General features: G+C 35.6%; 1 protein-coding gene across 1 annotated transcript in view; it reads left to right on the top strand.

The window, feature by feature from the left end:
• Nucleotides 1-18,990, top strand: part of SRFBP1 (serum response factor binding protein 1) — a 64,746-nt gene that overhangs the window by 10,843 nt on the left and 34,913 nt on the right. The window contains exons 2-3 of the mRNA XM_006728806.3: nt 609-697; nt 1,768-1,840. Coding sequence (XP_006728869.1) covers nt 609-697; nt 1,768-1,840 — 162 coding nt within the window. The remainder of the gene's footprint in view (nt 1-608; nt 698-1,767; nt 1,841-18,990) is intronic.

The following is an 18,990-nucleotide window of genomic DNA, read 5'->3' as shown; positions in this document are numbered from 1 at the left end:
TGGTTTTTTTGTTCTTAGAGTTCAGCACTGTTGTCTAATGGGATGATTTAAAGCGTCTGTCAGTGTGCATGCATGTACGCATGCACCCTTGTGTTTTTCACATTTCTTTTAAAGTTACACTTGAAATTTATCACCAGAAACAAATGCAGGGGTTGCTGTATAAATAAGTAAAATATTATCACTTTCACACATTTGCTTTTGGTAATATAAACACTCATTCAGTAAATTAAATTCCTGCCATTATGGGTAGAGCTCTGTTTTAAATCGCAAGGGTGCAGAGGTGAATATGATGCTCTCTGATCTCAGGGAACTCACCGTTTATTATGTTCCAAGCACAAAATACAAGTGCACTATTGAAATACTAATCACCGAGAATGCTATGACTTTCTAAAATATCATAGCTTGGTTCTCTTAAGTCCTCAGACACATTTTTAGAATGTTGATTTACTCCTTCACTGTTCATGAAAGAAGTTTGATTTCATCGAACTGTGAATATGGTTGAAAATTTGGTTAAAGTGACTAGACTTAATCTGTAATATTAAGACTCAAAGTATGTTTCTTCTCGAATTAAGAGAGAACCTTTCTAATTTCGATTTTATTCCTCAAAGGTTGTGAAGATGAGAAAAGAAGTGAAGAGAATCCGAGTGTTGGTTATCCGAAAACTTGTCCGGAGTGTTGGCAGACTGAAGTCAAAAAAGTTAGTCACTTGAAGTCATGGTCCTATGACTAATAAAATGTCAGAAGTTGTTTTTATTCAATATTTACAAAATTTGAGGGTGGTACCAGGAGGAATAATTAAGTATCTTACTCATACAACACTTTGTTTTATATGGAGAGAGGATCTGAGTGGGATACATTGTGCTATGTCAGTATGTCCTTACATGGTTTGGGCCACATTTTCTTAGGATACACAATGAATTCTGCTGTTTTTTCAGGGCTCTCCTTCTGGCCTTTTCAGAATGAAAGTCCTTCGGAGTTATTTATGTGTTTTATGTTATTGGAAGTTATTTTAAGATGTTGGTGTAGTTTAATAAGTCTAGTAATAACTTCAATCAATTATGAAGATTTTATATCAGTTTATTCCTTGAATTGCTAAATAATTGGAAATCTTCATGACCTTGTGGAAGTGTTTATCAAAACATGTTCCATCTATTTTTTAATAATATTTTGTAATGTCTTTATCATTAGTATTTGAGTAAGCATGTTACAGTGTTTACACTTTCAGTATAAATATTTAGTCTTCACATGTATTTTGTTCCTGATTAAATTTCTTGTTCTATCATAAATAACCTTTCTCTCTGATGTAATCAGTATTTCTCTTTATGTATTCCTTTAATTCCAGAGAACAAAATTTTATTTAATAAAATTATATCTGACCTTTAATTGTAGCTTATGTGGGTTATGTTACATTAAATGCAATGTGGCATTAAGCAGTTGATTATTCGGCCTTCCCATTAAGGAATTAGGTGGCCAGCTGTCTCTCAGTAGTAATAGTCATTAATATAATGCCAGATAATGCTCATATGTGCCAAAAACTTGGGTTTATTGGTGGAATTGGTGTCTGTGTTGGGCAGTGGGGATGTTCTGGGCAGTGCATGATGACTTTTTTAACTTAAAAAAGTTAAAAAACTTTTTTAAAAAAAAAAAAGTACACTTTATTTATTTACACTTTATGCTTTTCTAAAAGAAATGAAGAGACTTTTCATTATGATTGGAGTCTAAAATACATGCTTTTCCTGGCTGTATATTTTCATGTATTTTTTACAGGGGTGCTGAAGATGCACTGTTAAAAAACCAGAGACGGGCACAACGATTGCTTGAAGAAATTCATGCTATGAAGGTAAGGCCTTGTGTGGGTGTGTGTGTATATGTATGTGTGTGTGTATGTGTGTGTGTGTTTCCGTGTCTCCTCTCAGCCTGTTGTGTGTGTGGTGTTAGTTATTTGAATATTATTGCCAGTTGACTAAGACTTAATTTTATGGGTCTGTTTGGTGAAGAATGTAGCACATTTAGAAAATTGTAATATGTTTAAGCTTGCATTTTTTCCATGTTTTTTACTGAATTTGTTAAAGTCCTAGAATAATTTACATAGAAGCTATGCCGAGCTAAACTCATCTATGTTTAATAATGCCTTACGCCTGAGATTTTTATTTTTACTCTAACTTCACACATAAAGTCTACGTTAAGTTGGAGAATTGAAGCATCCATGCTGTTTGGTGATGCGAACGGTGATACTGGTGGCTGACATCACGCTCTGCCTATTGCCAGCTCAATAAATTTTTGTGTGTTGGTGTCAGCGTTTTATTCAGCTCTGTAGTAACTTGAAATAAAATTAGTGCTGGACCAAGATGATCCGTATTTTTGTTTCTTTCAGCCAGACTCTTCACTAGCATAATTTTTAGGTCTTCTCGCTGCTCTTACTTTGTGGAAACTTTCATTTACCAAATGACATACTATTAAATGTCTGGGAGACTGTTTTATTGCAGAACTTAAAAACAACATTTGGTACCAGCAGTTACCTTAATTGCAGGGTCATTTTGCATGTATGTTTAACTATTACATTTTGGTATAACTTCCAAGTTTTGAGATAGATAAAAGAGCCAGAGAATTCTCTAACAATATTTCAATTGAGTTAGATCATCAAAGCTTCTCACCATTTTTTCCATTGGAAGGGATGATAAAGTTTTGTTTTTTTTTTTAAAGATTTTATTTATTTATTTGTCAGAGAGACAGAACACAAGCAGGGGGAGAGGCAGGCAGAGGGAGAAGCAGGCTCCCCGCCGAGCAAGGAGCCTGATGTGGGACTCGATCCCAGGACCCTGGGATCATGACCTGAGCCGAAGGCAGCCGCTTAACCGACTGAGCCACCCAGGCGTCCCATGATAAAGTGTTTTATAGGACAAAGTTATCACAGTTAATCTGAGTAGAAATGACATGGTGGGACATGATTCTTTGTGTGAGTTATGTTTTTTGTGGGGTATTTATTTGTTTTATGTTCACAGGTCTGCAGAATTCACAGAATCCATTCACTGTATCTTTTCTTTCTCAAAGTTTTAATCCCCCTTTTATCTAGTCATTCAGTCAAAATATTCTGTATGTGAATCCTTATTATTGTTTGTATCAGTATAGATCACACATGATGTAGGCTTTTTCATACCTTTTTTCCCATGAAATTCCTCCGAGAAATAAAATCTTTATAGAGATTTTTGTTTTGAGTGTAGCACTGAGATAGGAAATTTTTTTCTTTCACTTTCTCTTAACCAAGGTCCTTACTAAATTACATTCCTTACCTAAATTTTTCCCTATAATTTCTTCTGAATAGTCATTTTTGCAGTCCTAAATTATTCAGATGCTTTGAACTACTGGGTAACTGCTGATTTTATTTTACCCTGGAAAGGATATTTTGTATACAATAAGTCTATATGCAGTGTATGAAGAGTTTGAGATTAAAATATATTTGTTAATCTTCCTTTCTGTAGCTCTCAATAGTAAATTTAATTTAATTAGAAAGAAAAGTCCTTATTTGATCTGTATGTGAGAGTTGTTGTCTGTTATTCTTAATCCTTAGCAACAGGAAATCAGGCTGAATGATAATTAAAGTTTATAGGTTTACAAGATTGCAGTGTTGTGACCTTGTTTGTTTGTTTTCCTAGTTTACCATGATTATTTAAGACTACTGTGGGATCGTTGCCTCATAGAAAGCTAAAATTCATAGCCTATATATTCCTTGCATTTGTAAATTTAATAGTATATATGTTCTTCCAGTTCTTGGTAGTAGTGGTCTAGATTGGATACTCTGACTTTCATAATGCTATTTAAAAACTGGATTACATTGAAATGTAAAAACCAGAATAAAAAGTGTACTAGAAAGACGGTACGCTTTTCTTACATTTGAAATTTTCACACTCATGATTCTTTTACAAAATTAAGCTACTTTTCTAAAAGAAGCAAATGCAAAGAGGATTTTTTAAAATTGAAAGGTCATTTGTGATTTTTTTTTTTTTTTAAAAGATTTTATTTATTTGACAGAGAGAGATACACAGCGAGAGAGAGAACACAAGCAGGGGGAGTGGGAGAGGGAGAAGCAGGCTTCCCGCAGACCAGGGAGCCTGATGCGGGGCTTGATCCCAGGACCCTGGGATCATGACCTGAGCCGAAGGCAGACGCTTAACGACTGAGCCACCCAGGCGCCACCCATTTGTGATTTCTTAAGGAAGTGTTCATCATCTGGGAGTATCAAAGAAGTAGTTACAAAACAGAAAACTTACAGTCTCAAATAAATTTGGAGAAAAACCTCTACTTACTTGTTTTTCCAGATGATTTTTTTCTTTGGCTCATATACCACTACATTTTTATAGACTTGTTCATGACATATTGTCCTATACTTGCCTTCTATGATAATAGGGTATTTTGTTGCAAGCTGATTTCCTCAAGAAGAAAACCTGAGATATTTTTAGAAATGGGAGTTTGTGTTTTCTGGCCAAGAAAAAAAAATGCCCTGATCTTTATGATACTATAAAATCATAGGTTCTAATTTTATAGACTATAATGTATGAATACCAAGTCTTTGCTGCCTTTTCTAATAGTATTCATGCTTTTAACTCTGATGTTAGTATAAGTACTGTCTTCTGAAACAGTTCTTTTTTCTTTGGAAATTAAAGTAGCTAATCAACTTTTACAGATTCCTGTTAGTTAGCTAGAGGAGGAGATGGTAAAATTAAGACATACACTGAAGCCAGTCAAAATGTTCAAGAAATTCCTTCTTAAATAGTAAAGATAATGACTGGCTTTTACTATGCATTTACTATGTGGCAGGTAGTACATTGTGTGTTTTATATTCACTATCGTACGAAGTTGGTATCATTCTTGTCCCAATCTTACAGAATATGAAACTGAGTCTTAGAGAAGTCAAGCAGCTTGCCCAAGGTCAAATAGCTATTAGGTGGTGGGCTTCCCAATGGATTATGAAGTGAATGGAAGTAGCTACTTAATTGTGTTGCTTCGGTAAGACAAGAACTTCCTGAAATATATCTAGATTCTACTCTCCTAGAGATTGGATGAGAGAATATAATAATAAACATGATAATTGTCCTGTAGGGGACAAAGGCCTAAAGATGCACAACATGTTTTCAGATTCTTTAATTCCTCACAGCTAAATATATTCAGTTACCTCTCTATTTTTTCTTACTTGTTCCCCGTTGAGGCTGTTACTTTTCGGTATGTTAGGTATTCCTGTACACTGAGAATGTGTGGATTCTGTGAGACCTTGCTCTGCCTGCTACCCTTACTTCTCTATTTTAAAACTTTCTGATTTTGTGTCCTCCTTCACTTCTTTTGATGTGCTTAGGTCTCCTACTCAAACCAACCTTTGAACTTGCATCAGCTGTTAGGATTGCCTGCTCCCATGCCCCTTCACAGCCTGTTTCTAAGTGGTTGGCATTAGTGGAGCACAAATAGGTAAAATGGTGTAGATTATGATGATATTTATATCCTGTCATTTGAATTTCACCCCAACTCTATATGCAAATTCTTATTTCACAGGACATGTTTAGAAGAGTTCTGGGCTGCATATACCCACTGGATTATAGGTTTATCATCATATATTTTCATATATTAACATTTTGTGACATTTCTGGTTGTATTTGCTTTTAAAAAATTGCTTTTAAAAATTTGCTGAGAAATTTCTCTGTAATTTCATATACTTTTGGTTGTTTTCTCCTATGAATGCCATAGAGTAAAAGATGCCTTATTTTTCCTGGAAGGCTACTGTGTTAATTAGCTGTATCAAATTAACATTTAGTTCACTTATCGTACTAAAGTAATAGTATTAAATAAGTTAGTCTTAAATAATATTTTTGACAGTTTCATCTTTTGCCTGTAAGCCAATCTAAAGAATTAAATCAGACACATATTAGAGATCTTACCTACAGTCCAGCTTAGGTATGCAGTCAAGGCTATGCAGTCAAAGGCATGTGAAGCAAGGAGAGAGATCTGGGACTCTGGGTGATTCCCCATGTCCTTCCTTTCTACATCAGACAGGCACTTTCTGGCCCAGAGTAAATGATTAGGTCTCTAAGTGAGGAAGTGTAGTTACTACCTCATAGCAAAGAACATTTAGATTTTGAAACTTCTCCACTCTATTTTCAGTGTTGGATAGCTTTAAGTGATTTTCTCCAGAGGTCCATGCCTCATAAGTCCATAGATTTTTAGGTTTGTTTACTGTATGCATCCTTACAAGGGACAGCCTCCTAAGCCTTTTTCAAGTAAGGACTTTCCTCCTAACAAAAACCATGAGTCTGTTTACCAGGAGGACCAGTTAACACCATATTATTAACAAGTACATTAAACTCCTTCACCTACTTTTCCTGGAGTTTCTTCCTGATAAAGAAAGTGATAGACATTGGGGAGGGTATGGTGAGCGTTGTGAATTGTGTAAGACTGTTGAATCACAGACCTGTACCTCTGAAACAAATAATACATTATATGTTAAAAAAAAAAAAAAGTAGGAGGGAAAAATGAAGGGGGGGAAATAGGAGGGGTAGATGAACCATGAGAGACTATGGACTCTGAAAGACAAACTGAGGGTTCTAGAGGGGAGGGGGATGGGAGGATTGGTTAGCCCAGTGATGGGTATTAAAGAGGGCACGTACTGAATGGAGCACTGGGTGTTATACGCAAACAATGAATCATGGAACACTGCATCAAAAACTAATGGTATAATGTATGGTGATTAACATAACATAATAAAATAAAAAAAGAAAGTGAATGGATCCTTTTCTCTAGTGCATTCAAGAAATCAAGTAATAAATAATTTCTTGAAACCTTTAGGTTATCTTTAAAGATCCCCAGTAAAAACTCAGCATGGTATTTTTACCAGGAGGGAGACAAGTAATGCCCTTCTCCAGAAGAGTGGAGGGAGGCATCCAGGCACCCAGGAGAGTGGTGCCGTCTGTGTAACTATTGAATTTTTCTCCTTTATTTCTACTTATCCCATCACATTTTCTCTTCTCTTTTCTCTCCCTGTTCGCTTTTCTCTACTGTAGTTACTGGTAATATCTATTGTGGTGGACACTATTAAATAAATAGCTCATACAATAGGTAAGGGGATAGACTGAGCAATATAAAAATCATTGGTTCTTGGACTAAGGTGAATCTGAAAAATACCTCTTGTTGGAGAGGACGTCACTACATGGACAGGCAGTCTTATTCACTCTTGATGGGCATAAAAGGTCATATGCCCTTTGACACAGACACTTGGCAAAGTGTCTGATGTGTTTATCTTTTAATTACAGAGCAACAGTTGACACGTTTTTACATATTATAATACTACTTACACTCCTTAAATACTTTACTAAATTGTCAATTACTTATTTATTTTGTATTTTTGGTAGAGTAAGGCCTTTCTAGACATGTACCCTTTTAGTATCTAACATTTAATGATGGTAATAGTTTTTGATATGATCTTCCTTGTATTTTGGTATTTAAAAAGTGACATATGGTGGAACTCTCTAAGGTTTATTGTAAGTCTTTGTTTCTTCAGAAACTAACCCTAGACTGATAGTTTGTTCTTACTGGTCTTGGGGGGGTGTTCCTTTCCCCTTCTATTCAGGGCCAATCCCTCTTAATTTGCCATGTCCCTTTCTTTTGCCCCTTTTATTGCTTATGCCTTATTTCACTGATAGCTTCAGACTCTTCCTTAATGTGTGGATGTTCCTCAGCTGATAAACTTGTTTAGTTTGTGCCTGAATACCCGTCATCCTCCTTTAACTGCCTCTCACTGTCTTCTTTTCCTTATTAGAGTAGCTTCTTTGTTCCTAATAGTATAGCCACTGTGATCTCGACCTTCTCACTTCCAGCTGCTGAGTTTAGCTCCTCCCTGCCTGTTCCTCAGTATCCTTGAATAGGATGAACTCTGACCCCTACGCTGGTGTTCCCCCCTTCATTTCTTTCTTTAGCTTCTCACACTGTACTCTAGCCTGGCCGCTTGCAAGTTTAACTACTACCACTATTCTGGACACGAGAATCTCTGTCTGAGGCAAATCTTTCCCATAAGATGTGCGCTCTTATATTGAGCTCCACTTAGGTGTTTGCACGTGCATCTGAAACTGAACATTTGACACGACTCACTGAGCTAAGCTACAGAGGCCTTTTCTTAGGACTGTGGGGTTTCTTAAGAAGCCTAAGGGCAAGAACTCAGTTTAACCTTGCTGGGGACTGTAGTCGGGATCTAGAGAGCTCTCAGAAACTTAGCTGGTTCATGTATGTGTCTCCTTCTTGCCCCTTTTCCCTTCAATTTGTGCTTGTCTCTACTTTTCCTCAGTTTCCACCCCATCCCCTTTTGTCCCTCTCTTTCTCTCCAACTCTCCAGAGAGCTTTCACTCCATAGATGTGTCCAGGGCCACATTACAGTGGCGGCCTCGACTCCAGAATCCTCACACCTTCTGTTCAGGGGAAGAACCTATGCTGGCTGAAGTCCTCAGCCTGTTCTGGGATAATGTCCATCAGCGGTCTACCAGCTGGGGCGCTGGGCGTATTGTACGATAGAGAAGAGACAGTGAATAGGCAGATACTCCGAAAGATACCAGTGTCTGAGTATTGGCCCTAACATTTTGTAACTCATCACGACTCTTTTTCAGATGTTCTTTTCTTCTCTTCCTGATTTTGGTTTTGACACTATTCATCTAGTTTCCTAAGCCAGAAATCTAGGAATCCCTTTGCATTCCCTTCTTCCTTAGCTACCTGCTACTCCCAAATCTTGTTCTCTGCCAGATCTATTAATTCTCTCTTCTAATTATGTAGCCACTTCCAGTTTAGGGGCTTATTCTTTCTAACATGGATCTGATCAGGAGTCTCTCTGGCATGGCACACAAGGCCCTGTATGATCTGTACTCTGGCTCCTCTCCTCCTCCTCTCTCTTCCGTCGACCCCGTACTTTCTGTGCCAACTATACTGAACCCCAGACATATCAGTCTATTTCCTGCCTCCTTGCTATTGATCAGGCTTTTTATATATGTCTGTCACCTGAACAAAGACTCACTCTTTACTTTCACACCTACATCTTAGGTTTACTTGCTTTCAGAAACTCATAGCACCACTCTGACCCAGACTTGTTTCCCCACCTCCTCTGTAGCCCTGACCTTGTATCGATTTCTGCTATCATATAGCGGTCTCCTTTCATGCCATTCCTACTTAAACCTTCTTAAGAAAGTTGGTGGTTTTACTCAGTTCTCTGTCCCCAGCACCTAATAATGTGTCAGGTACGTAGTGGATGTTGCCTAGCTAGCTGACTGAGTGAATTTTAAGCAATTATTATTATTTTTTTTTTTTACTTTCCTTGGACTTACTTAGAATGTCAAGGTTGCTCTGCATCTCCACAGATAAGTAGAATACTGACCCATTACTGACTGAGAAGAGTCTAAAACCAGTCATTGTTTTTAATGTTAAATGTTAGCAACCGAAGGTGAATAGGCTCTTCATTTCACACTCACCTTTGCCATTGCTCCTAGACCATTTGCCTTCTAGTTTAGTTTTTTAAAGGCAGAACTCTTACTGCTTCTAAAGCAGAGTAGGATACCCTGATTTAATAGCCTTCTGTACTCAACTTGTGACATTTGAAATGATAAACAGGAAGGCCTAGCAGTATTTTAAAAGATCAGTATATACTGCCCTCCTCACATTCAAGAAGCAGCATTTAGAAACAGATCATCACATAGGAATTTCAGTTTTCTTCCTGGCATGTGGTTTCTGCGGCTTTAAGCCAGCATTTTGAATAAGTCATATTCCTGAAGTCCTTCACAGTATTGCATTATTAAGCTGTGTTGATATGAGGATATTATATCAAGTCTCTGGTAGCCTTAAAATATTTTTATCTTTTAAGTAAGAGCATTTGTGGCAGATAAAAGTGGTACCCATCCTCGCTTTGAACCTGCTTGTTTCTGTGTGAAAACAAAGGATAAGTTAGAGGTCCTTGTTGGTACAAGTGATGAAAATGTGATTAGCATTTACTGAGTCATTACACACACCTAATTTTAAAAAACTGACTTTGGAATTGCTTCAGTCAAGATCAGCCTAGTTCAAAGAGAAGTGAGCGTGTAAACAGGATCGAGGGGTAGGAAGTAAAAAAGGAGTATCACATGGCCTTTTAAAAAATATTTTTTATTTCTTTTTGTATTGTTTTTATTTAATTTTTTAAGTTTTGTAATTCTGGAAATTTGACCTCAAACCTTGGCAGAACATTCCTACTAACTGTGAAAGTACCCAAAGCCCTTTTCAACTACTAATTTTAAAAATTTGGACAACCAATACCATTATCATAATTCCAGTAATAATGTGGTGTTTGAGAAAAGAGGCAAATATTACAACATACTTTGTTGGAAATCTACAATGGGAGAGAACAGGCCCTAGGGAAGAGCAGCAATAACAACAGTAAATAACTGGTCTTGCAAAATAGGATTTTGTTTTTTATTTAATTGGATGTCACCTGGATTTTGGTTAAATGGAGACAAATTACACTGAAACATTTACACTCATTAACTTGAACACATGTCCTACGTTGTTAGATTCCTATTGTAATGGAAACAGTGTATGGTTTCTGTTCTTTCCTGTGTGTTGGAATAACTAGTATTAGTGTTTAGGCTACTCAAAGAATTGATATTTTGTGATAACAAATCTTGCCGATTTCTGTTAAGACTCAGTATATTAAAATAGAACTTGTGGGTTTTGGTTTAGTTAACCAATAAAAATTATTCTTCTGTTCATCACAATCTAAGATAGCATCCCAGTTTATCAGTGATCATTTTTCTTCTTAAAATCCATTAACTTTTCAACCAGAAAAGCAAAAGGTACAAATGAAAAAAAAATATTAAGCATTTCCAGAACAGCTATTATAAATTCTTTATTATATGCTCAGGTTAGTTAAATACATTTTAATTTAGAACCTACTGCTATATGTATAGATGAATAGATTTCTCCTGTCAGGGAACATACTGTTCTGTGGGAAACAAGCAAGAAGCATATGAATCTGTTTAGGATACGTACTCTACCAGTATTATAACCACAGAGTGGTAGAAACCCAGAAAGGGATCAGTTAATTTAATTACTTACAGGATTTAGGGAAGACCTTAGTGAATGGGGGATACTGAGTTGCAGCTCTAAGAATAGATATGATTCTGCTTTGGAAAAGGCAGTCTCCGTAAAGAGCACACCAAGAACAAAGCATACAGGTCTGAAAGTACATGGTATGATTGGGAAGGAGTGCTCAGTTCTCTTTTTCTTATATAGTATTTAGCACATTGAACTGTGATTATTTCTTTATATGTCACCTTTTTTGAGAATAGGATATTACCCAGTGGTAGTGCACTAATTGGCAAAAAGCAGACATTGAGCAAGTATTTCCTCAGTGAATTCATGTCCTGGATGGAATATGGTATGAATGGAATCACAGATAGTTGACGATAGTGACCAAAATGGTAAATGAAATTAGAGTTGGAAGCCTTTTAGGAAATGTGGATGGTCAAAGGTTTTTGAGTAATCATATTTGTTTTCTGGCAAGATAAATCTGAAGGACTGTGGAAGATTGATTTAGAGGGAAAAGAGATTAGAGGCAAGATAACTAGATAGGAAGCAATTACTGACTTAATTTTTTCATGCACGTTTATTAAACCTGTGTCGTGTGCCATAAGATTCGTTGTTCCTGCTCTGTAAAAATCTGACGCTATCAGAAAGAAGCTGGTACACACAGTTTTAAAAACAGGGTAAGTTATGATAGGTGCTTTGAAAATTTTAAAGAGCAAGAGATTGCTTTTAGCTAGTAATCAAGGAAGGTTTCCTGGGAAGGGTGACCAGTTTAATAAAAAAATATTAATGTTATTACCAAATTGAGTATTTCCTTATTATTCTTTAATTGTGTTCCAGTTAGATAGCAGGATACAATGCAGCCACTTCACATCCCAGACTTACATATTATTTCTAGCACAAGGAAGTTCAACCTCGGATGTAAGAACACTGCTGCTCATAAACAACGTAATAATAATCTTAGTGGTTGTTGAGCGCCTCCTCTGTGCCGGGCGCTTTGCTGCAGCCTGCATGTATTTGTCCTAATCTACGTGGGAGCTCTCCAAGGTTCCTCATTAGCTCCGCTTTACTGACGTGGAAACTGGGGGCTTCGGGGATAATTGCTTAAAGTCACACACCCTTGATAGATAAAACCAGAATTTAGTGCAAATCTGTCTGAATCAGTGGTCCATGTTCTTTACTAACCTTAACCCCTTTAGGTATTAAATGTATAATTTTATCAAGAATAGGTATTACAAAGAAATGTGCTTTTGCATTATAATTTTAATGATCACTATTAATAGAAAAGCGAAAACAATGATGAAATAATATATCATCATTGCTTCTTGGGAAAAAAATAGGATCTGTTCATAATTTGAAGTAATTAGAATAGTTGGGCCTTTCTAAAAGATAGAGTGCCTTATTATATATAGATTTTGTGTGTGATTTTAGCATTTAGAAATATTATTTGGAAACTAAATACCAAAACAGTTGTCTTGGGACCATGAATTAGTAGCAGTGATTAGGTTTTAAAATTTTTTCATTTCTTGCCAAATTTGGTATTATATTTTAAACACATTTGAATGTAATGTGATTCTAATATTAATTGATATAGGCTTTTTAAACTGTTAACACATGGAGGTATTATCAAGAAACGAATATGGATTTTATTATCATATGCCCTTAAAAAAGATTACAGAAACTTGAAGATTCTAGAGAAAATACTTCGAAGGAATAACAAACATTTTGACTTCCTTGGGACTTTGGAAGATTTTCCTTTATTTTTTTTAGTTAAAGACCACTCTCAGCACATTCCTGTATTCCTGTTAGCACCTCTCTATATCTTAGTCATAATTCCAAAATTATAGGAAAAAACTGGCTCAGTCACGTAGTGTAATTTCCCTAAGGCTTTTTGATGAATTCCCAAGTTGATTCATTGTGAGGGGAAAAATGTGCTATAGGCTTAGGTAATTGTCCATTAAGTTTGAGGTTTTGTTTCTGGTTGTGGTTGAGCAGGGAAAACTATATGTAGATGAAATACTTTAGGAATAAAAATGCAAATATAGTAGGTTCAGACCGAGCTGTAATTTTGTCCTCTTTTTATTTGATATACTCAGTAATAAACGTAATACCTCTATACCTGTCACCTCCACTAATTATTTTTGTTCTCAACATGTTATCCTGAAAAAACATAAAAATTAAGTGGTTTTAAGCATTTCATTTACTTCTTATAAATTGGCCACAATATGTTCTTTTAAACAAATGTTTAGATTCTACGTCAGATATGGTAAACTTTTCTCCCCAAGGCCAGCCACTTTTTTAGAAGAGAGTCTCTAGAATGAAGAAATCTGTCTCCTCTGACTTACTAGAATGCAAAAGGGCTCTCAGAATCTTCAGGTTGAGATAAATGCTGGACCTTATCTCTGCTACCTCTTTAGACATCATAGAAGTGAATAATTTTATGTGCCAGGGCTAGTGTAGATTTTTTTTTTTTTTTTTTGGCATGAAAAAATGTAATCCAGTTTAATCAGTTGGGTTAAGCAAGTAGTTTTGTCTTATTTTCTGAAAGGTATTTCTACTGTGAGAGATAGGGCTATATAATGACACGATGGTTTTGGAGCTTCATTTGGCTAAATTACTTGAAATTTCCTGTGAGGTGAAATGCAAACTTAGAAATACTGAATTATGCAAGTTGTTTTCAGTGTTTGCCCACTGAGATTGTAATCATTTTCATATCAGTAATTATTTTCATCAATATATGCTTTGATGAAAATAATTTATAGTGGAAAGATGTACACAACTTAGTTTTTAGAATATGAAGATGTAATTTTAAACATGAAAGTCAACTTGGTACTGAAGTGAGACAGTACTATTTGTAGACATTTAGTAATTCTCTAACTGGCTGCCAGCAAAAACCTGACACTAGTAAAATTTCCTAGTAGTAAAACTACTTGCTTTATTGTATCACTCTCTTGCTCAAGAACCTAAATTAACTTCCTATTGTCTCTCACACCTGGTCTAATTCCTCATGGGTATTAAAAGCTTTTTTGTCACTTGGCGTCTCTCATACTGAGCAGCTTTCTCTTTCATCCCTATTTCTGTCTGCAGACTACAGGCAGCATTATATTTCCTGCATGTAAATATGGATTCCTGTTTTTATGATCCTCTAGCTCTATCTGATTAAGCAGCAGTCACCACCACTTCATGTATACTCTTAGAAAACTAGAGTGAATCATTGTCATAGCTTTCACAAACCTCTAAAACAGTGGTTTTGTTGGGGGAATCGGGGTAAATGCATGAAGATTCATGCCTGTGGACATAGATCATAATGGATGGGAGGTATGTAAAATTTCAGAAAAGTCCCACGTTAATTTGTTTCTTTTTATTGTTCCCACCATTGAGAAGTACAGTACTAAACAGAAGTTGCCCTGCTTACTTCGTCTTCAAATATTTAAGTACTTAGCTAATGAATTTTTAACACTCTTTTGCATTGTATCTTCCTTTGTGTTATTGGGAGGATTATTTTGAAAATTAAACTCTACTCTTGGGGCGCCTGGGTGGCTCAGTCGGTTAAGCGGCTGCCTTCGGCTCAGGTCATGATCCTGAGGTCCTGGGATCGAGCCCCATGTACGGCTCCCTGCTCAGCAGAGAGCCTGCTTCTCCCTCTCCCTCTGCCTGCCACTCTGCCTACTTGTGCTCTCTATCTCTCTGTCAAATTATAAAAAAAAAAAAAACTACTCTTTTTGGTTTCTTTTATTTTTGTAATTGAAGTATAGTTGATGTGCATTATATTAGTTTCAGGTATACAACAGAGAGATTCAACATTTGTACACCTTATGACATAATCACCATGGTAAATCTAGTTACCATCTCTCATCATACAAAATTATGACGAGTTTTTTGACTATATTTCCTATGTTAAAACTTTTCTTCCCTGTGACTTCTTTATTGTATGAACTGGAAATTTATACCTCTTAGTGTCCCTCACTGATTTTACTCATCCTTCCACTACCCTCCTTCCCTCTGGCAATTAGCAGCTTATTCTCTGTATTTATGATTCTGTTTCTGTTTTGTTTGTTCATTTACTTGTTTTTTTAGATTCCACATATAAGTGAAGTTAATATGGTATTTGTCTTTCTCTGACTTACTTCACTTAGCATAATACCCTATAGGTCCATCCATGTTGTCACACATGGCAGTATCTCATTCTTTTTTATGGCTGAGTAATATTGTGCATGGGCACACACACACACGTGTGTGTGGGTGTGTGTACACCACATCTCCTTTATCCGTTCATCTGTCAATGGACACCTAGGTTGTTTGGTCTTGGTTATTGTAAATAATGCTGTGATGAACATAGGGTGCATGTGACTTTTCAAATTAGTGTTTTCATTTTTTGAGCGTAAATAGCTAGAAGTGGAATTGCTGGATCATATGGTATGTCTATTTTTAATTTTTTGAGGAACATTCATACTATTTTTCACAGTGGCTGCACCAGTTTATGTTTTCACCAAGAGTGCACGAGGGTTCCCTTTTCTCCACATCCTTATCAACACTCCTTATTTTTTGTTATTTTAATAATAACCAGTCTGACAAGTATTGGGTAATATCTCATGGTGGTTTGATTGTCATTTCCCTGATGGTTAATGATTTTGAGCATCTTTTTATGTACCTATTGGCCATCTGTATGTCATCTTTGGAATAAATGTCTGTTCAGGTCTTCTGCCTGTTCTTTAATCGTATTTTTTTTTATACTGAGTTTTAGGAGTTCTTTATATATTTTGGATATCAGATATATCATTTGTGAGTATCTTCTCCCATTTGTAGGTTGCCATTTTGTTTTATTAATGATTTCCCTTGCTGAGCAAAAGCTTTTTAGTTTACTATAGTCCCATTTCTTTATTTTTGCTTTTGTTTTTCTTGCCTGTAGGCAGATCCAAAAAAATATTGCTAAGACCAATGTCAAAGAGCTTACTGCCCACATATTTTATTCTAAGAGTCTTAGGGTTTTAGGTCTTACATTTAGGGCTTAAATGCATTTTGAGTTTTGGTTTTGTTATGGTGTAGGGAAGTGGTCCACTTTCATTCTTTTGCATGTAGCTGTCCAGTTTTCCCAATATCATTTATGGAAGAGATTCTCTTGCCCGTTGTACGTTCTTACCTCCTTTGTTGTAGATTAATTGACCATAAAGCATGGGTTTATTTCTGGGCTCTATTCTTTTTCCATTGATCTACGTATCAATTTTTGTGCCAAGACCATACTATTTTGATTACTGTAGCTTTGTAGTATTGTTTGAAATCTGGGATTGTGATACCTTCTGCTTTTTGTTTTTACTCAAGATTACTTTGGCTGTTTGGGGTCTTTTGTGGTTCCATACACATTTTAGAATTATTTTTTCTAGTTCTGTGAAACATGCTATCCGTATTTGGATAGGGATTACACTGAATCTTGGATTGCCTTGGATAGTATAGACATTTTAACAGTATTCTTCCAATCCATGATCATGCTATAACTTCCCTTTTCTTTGTGCCATCTTCCATTTTTTTCCATCAGTGTCATAGTTTTCAGAGAAGGTCTTCCACTTCTTTGGTTAAATTTATTCTTAGTTATTTTCTTCTTTCTGGTGCAATTACAAACGGAATTGTTTTCTTAATTTTTCTGATGATAGTTGTTATTAGTGTGTAGAAATGCAACAGATTTTTTATATAGCATACCTTGTTTTATTGTGCTTCTCTTTATTGCATTTCACAGATACTGCATTTTTTACAAATTGAAGGTTTGTGGCAAACCTGTATTGAGCAAGCCTATTGGCACCATTTTCTAGTAGCATTTTCTCACTTCATGTCTCTATGCACATGTTGAAATTCTTATAAGATTTCAGATTTTTTCATTATTATATTTGTTATGGTGATCTGTGTTCAGTGACTACAACTTGCTGAAAGCTTAGATAATGGTTAGCATTTTTTAGCAATGACTTTTCTAAATTAAGCTATGTACATTGTTTTTTAGACATAATCCTCTTGCACCCCTAGTAGATCACAGTACAGTATAAACATAACTTTTATATGTGCTGGAAAACTAAAATATTTATTTGACTCCCTCTATTGAGATATTAATTTTATTTCAGTAGTCTGGAACCAAGCCCACAATATCTCTGAGGTAAGCCTATATTGATTTTGTATCCTGCAACTTTACTGACTTCATTCAGTATCAGTATTTATATCAGACTTTAAAACAACAGCTGTAAGAAGAGAAAAAAGGGTATTACATAATGGTAAAGGGGTCAACCCAACAAAAAGATAGAATACTTGTAAATATGTATGCACCTAACATAGGAGCACCTAAATATATAAAGTAAATATTAACTCACACAAATGGAAAAATTGACAGTAATATGATAATAGTAGGGTACTTTACTACCCCATTTACATCAATGGATAGATCATCCAGACAGAAAATTAATAAGGAAACATTGGTCTAGAATGACATATTAGAGCAGATGGACTTAATAGATAAATCAGAACATTCTATCCAAAACAGCACAGTTCACATTCCTCTTAAGTGCACATAGAACATTCTCCAGGACAGATTGTATGTTAGGCCACAAAACAGGTCCCAATTAATTTAAGAGAATGAAATCATATCAAGCATCTTTTTCAACTACAGTGGTATGAAACTATAAATAACTATGAGAAGAAAACCAGAAAAAAACGCAAATATATGGAGACTAAATAACATGCTATTAAACAACCAATGGGTCAAGCAAGAAATCAAAGAGGAAATCAAAAAAATACCTTCAGACAAATGAAAATGGAAATACAATGCTCCAAAATCTGTAGGATGCAGGGAAAGCAGTTTTAAGGGGGAAGTTTATAGCAGTACAGGCCTACCTCAAGAAACAAGGAAAATCTCAGAAAAACTAACCTTACAGCTAAAGTACCAAGAAAAAGAACAAAGCCTGGAGTTAGTAGAAGGAAGAAAATAATAAGGATCAGAGTAGAAATAAACAAAACAGAGACACAGTAGAAAAGATTAATGAAACCAAGAGGTGGTTCTTTCAAAAGATAAATAAAATGGATAAGTCATGAGCGAGGCTCATCACCAAAAACAGGGACAACATCCAAATAAATAAAATCAGAAGTGGAAGAGAAGTATAAAATACGAAGATCATAAGACTACTGCAAACAATTCTATGCCACCAAATTGGACAACCTGTAGGAAATGGATAAATTCCTAAAAACATACAGTTTTCCAAGACTGAATCAAGAAGAATAGAATATCTGAACAGACTAATTGCTAGTAGTGAAATTGAATCAGTAATCAAAAAACTCCCAACAAACAAAAGTCCAGGACCAGATGGCTTCACAGGTCAGTTCTAAACATTTAAACAAGAGTTAATTCCTGTCCTCCTCAGACTATTCTAAAAAATTGAAGAGAAAGGAACTCTTCCAAAGTCATTCTATAAAACCAACCTTATTCTAATGCGTAAAACAAAGACACTATAAAAAAACATACAGGCCAATATCCCTGATGAAAAAAATCCTCAATTCAAAATATTAGGAAACTGAATTCAGCAGTACAGTGAAAGGATTATACATCATGGTCAAATAGGATTTATTCAAGGGATGAAAGGATGGTTCAATATCTGCAAATCATTCAACATGATATACCACATAAATAAAATGAAAAATAAAAATCATGATCATCTCAAACGATACACAAAAAGCATTTGACAAAATTCAGCATCCACTTATGATAAAAACTCTAGGTGAGGTGGGTAAAGAGGGAAATGAACCTCAACATAATGAAGGCCATATATGACAAATCCACAACTAACATCATACTCAGTGGTGAAAATTTGAAACTTTTCCCTCTAAGATCAGGAACAAGACAAGGATACCCACTCTCACCACTTTTATTCAACATGGTACTAGAAG

The sequence above is a fragment of the Leptonychotes weddellii genome, chromosome 7 (genome assembly GCF_054177405.1).
Source record: "Leptonychotes weddellii isolate Sample4059 chromosome 7, ASM5417740v2, whole genome shotgun sequence".
Taxonomy (NCBI): domain Eukaryota; kingdom Metazoa; phylum Chordata; class Mammalia; order Carnivora; family Phocidae; genus Leptonychotes; species Leptonychotes weddellii.
Note: the sequence above shows the minus strand (reverse complement) of the source record. Positions and strands in the feature narration are given on the sequence as shown.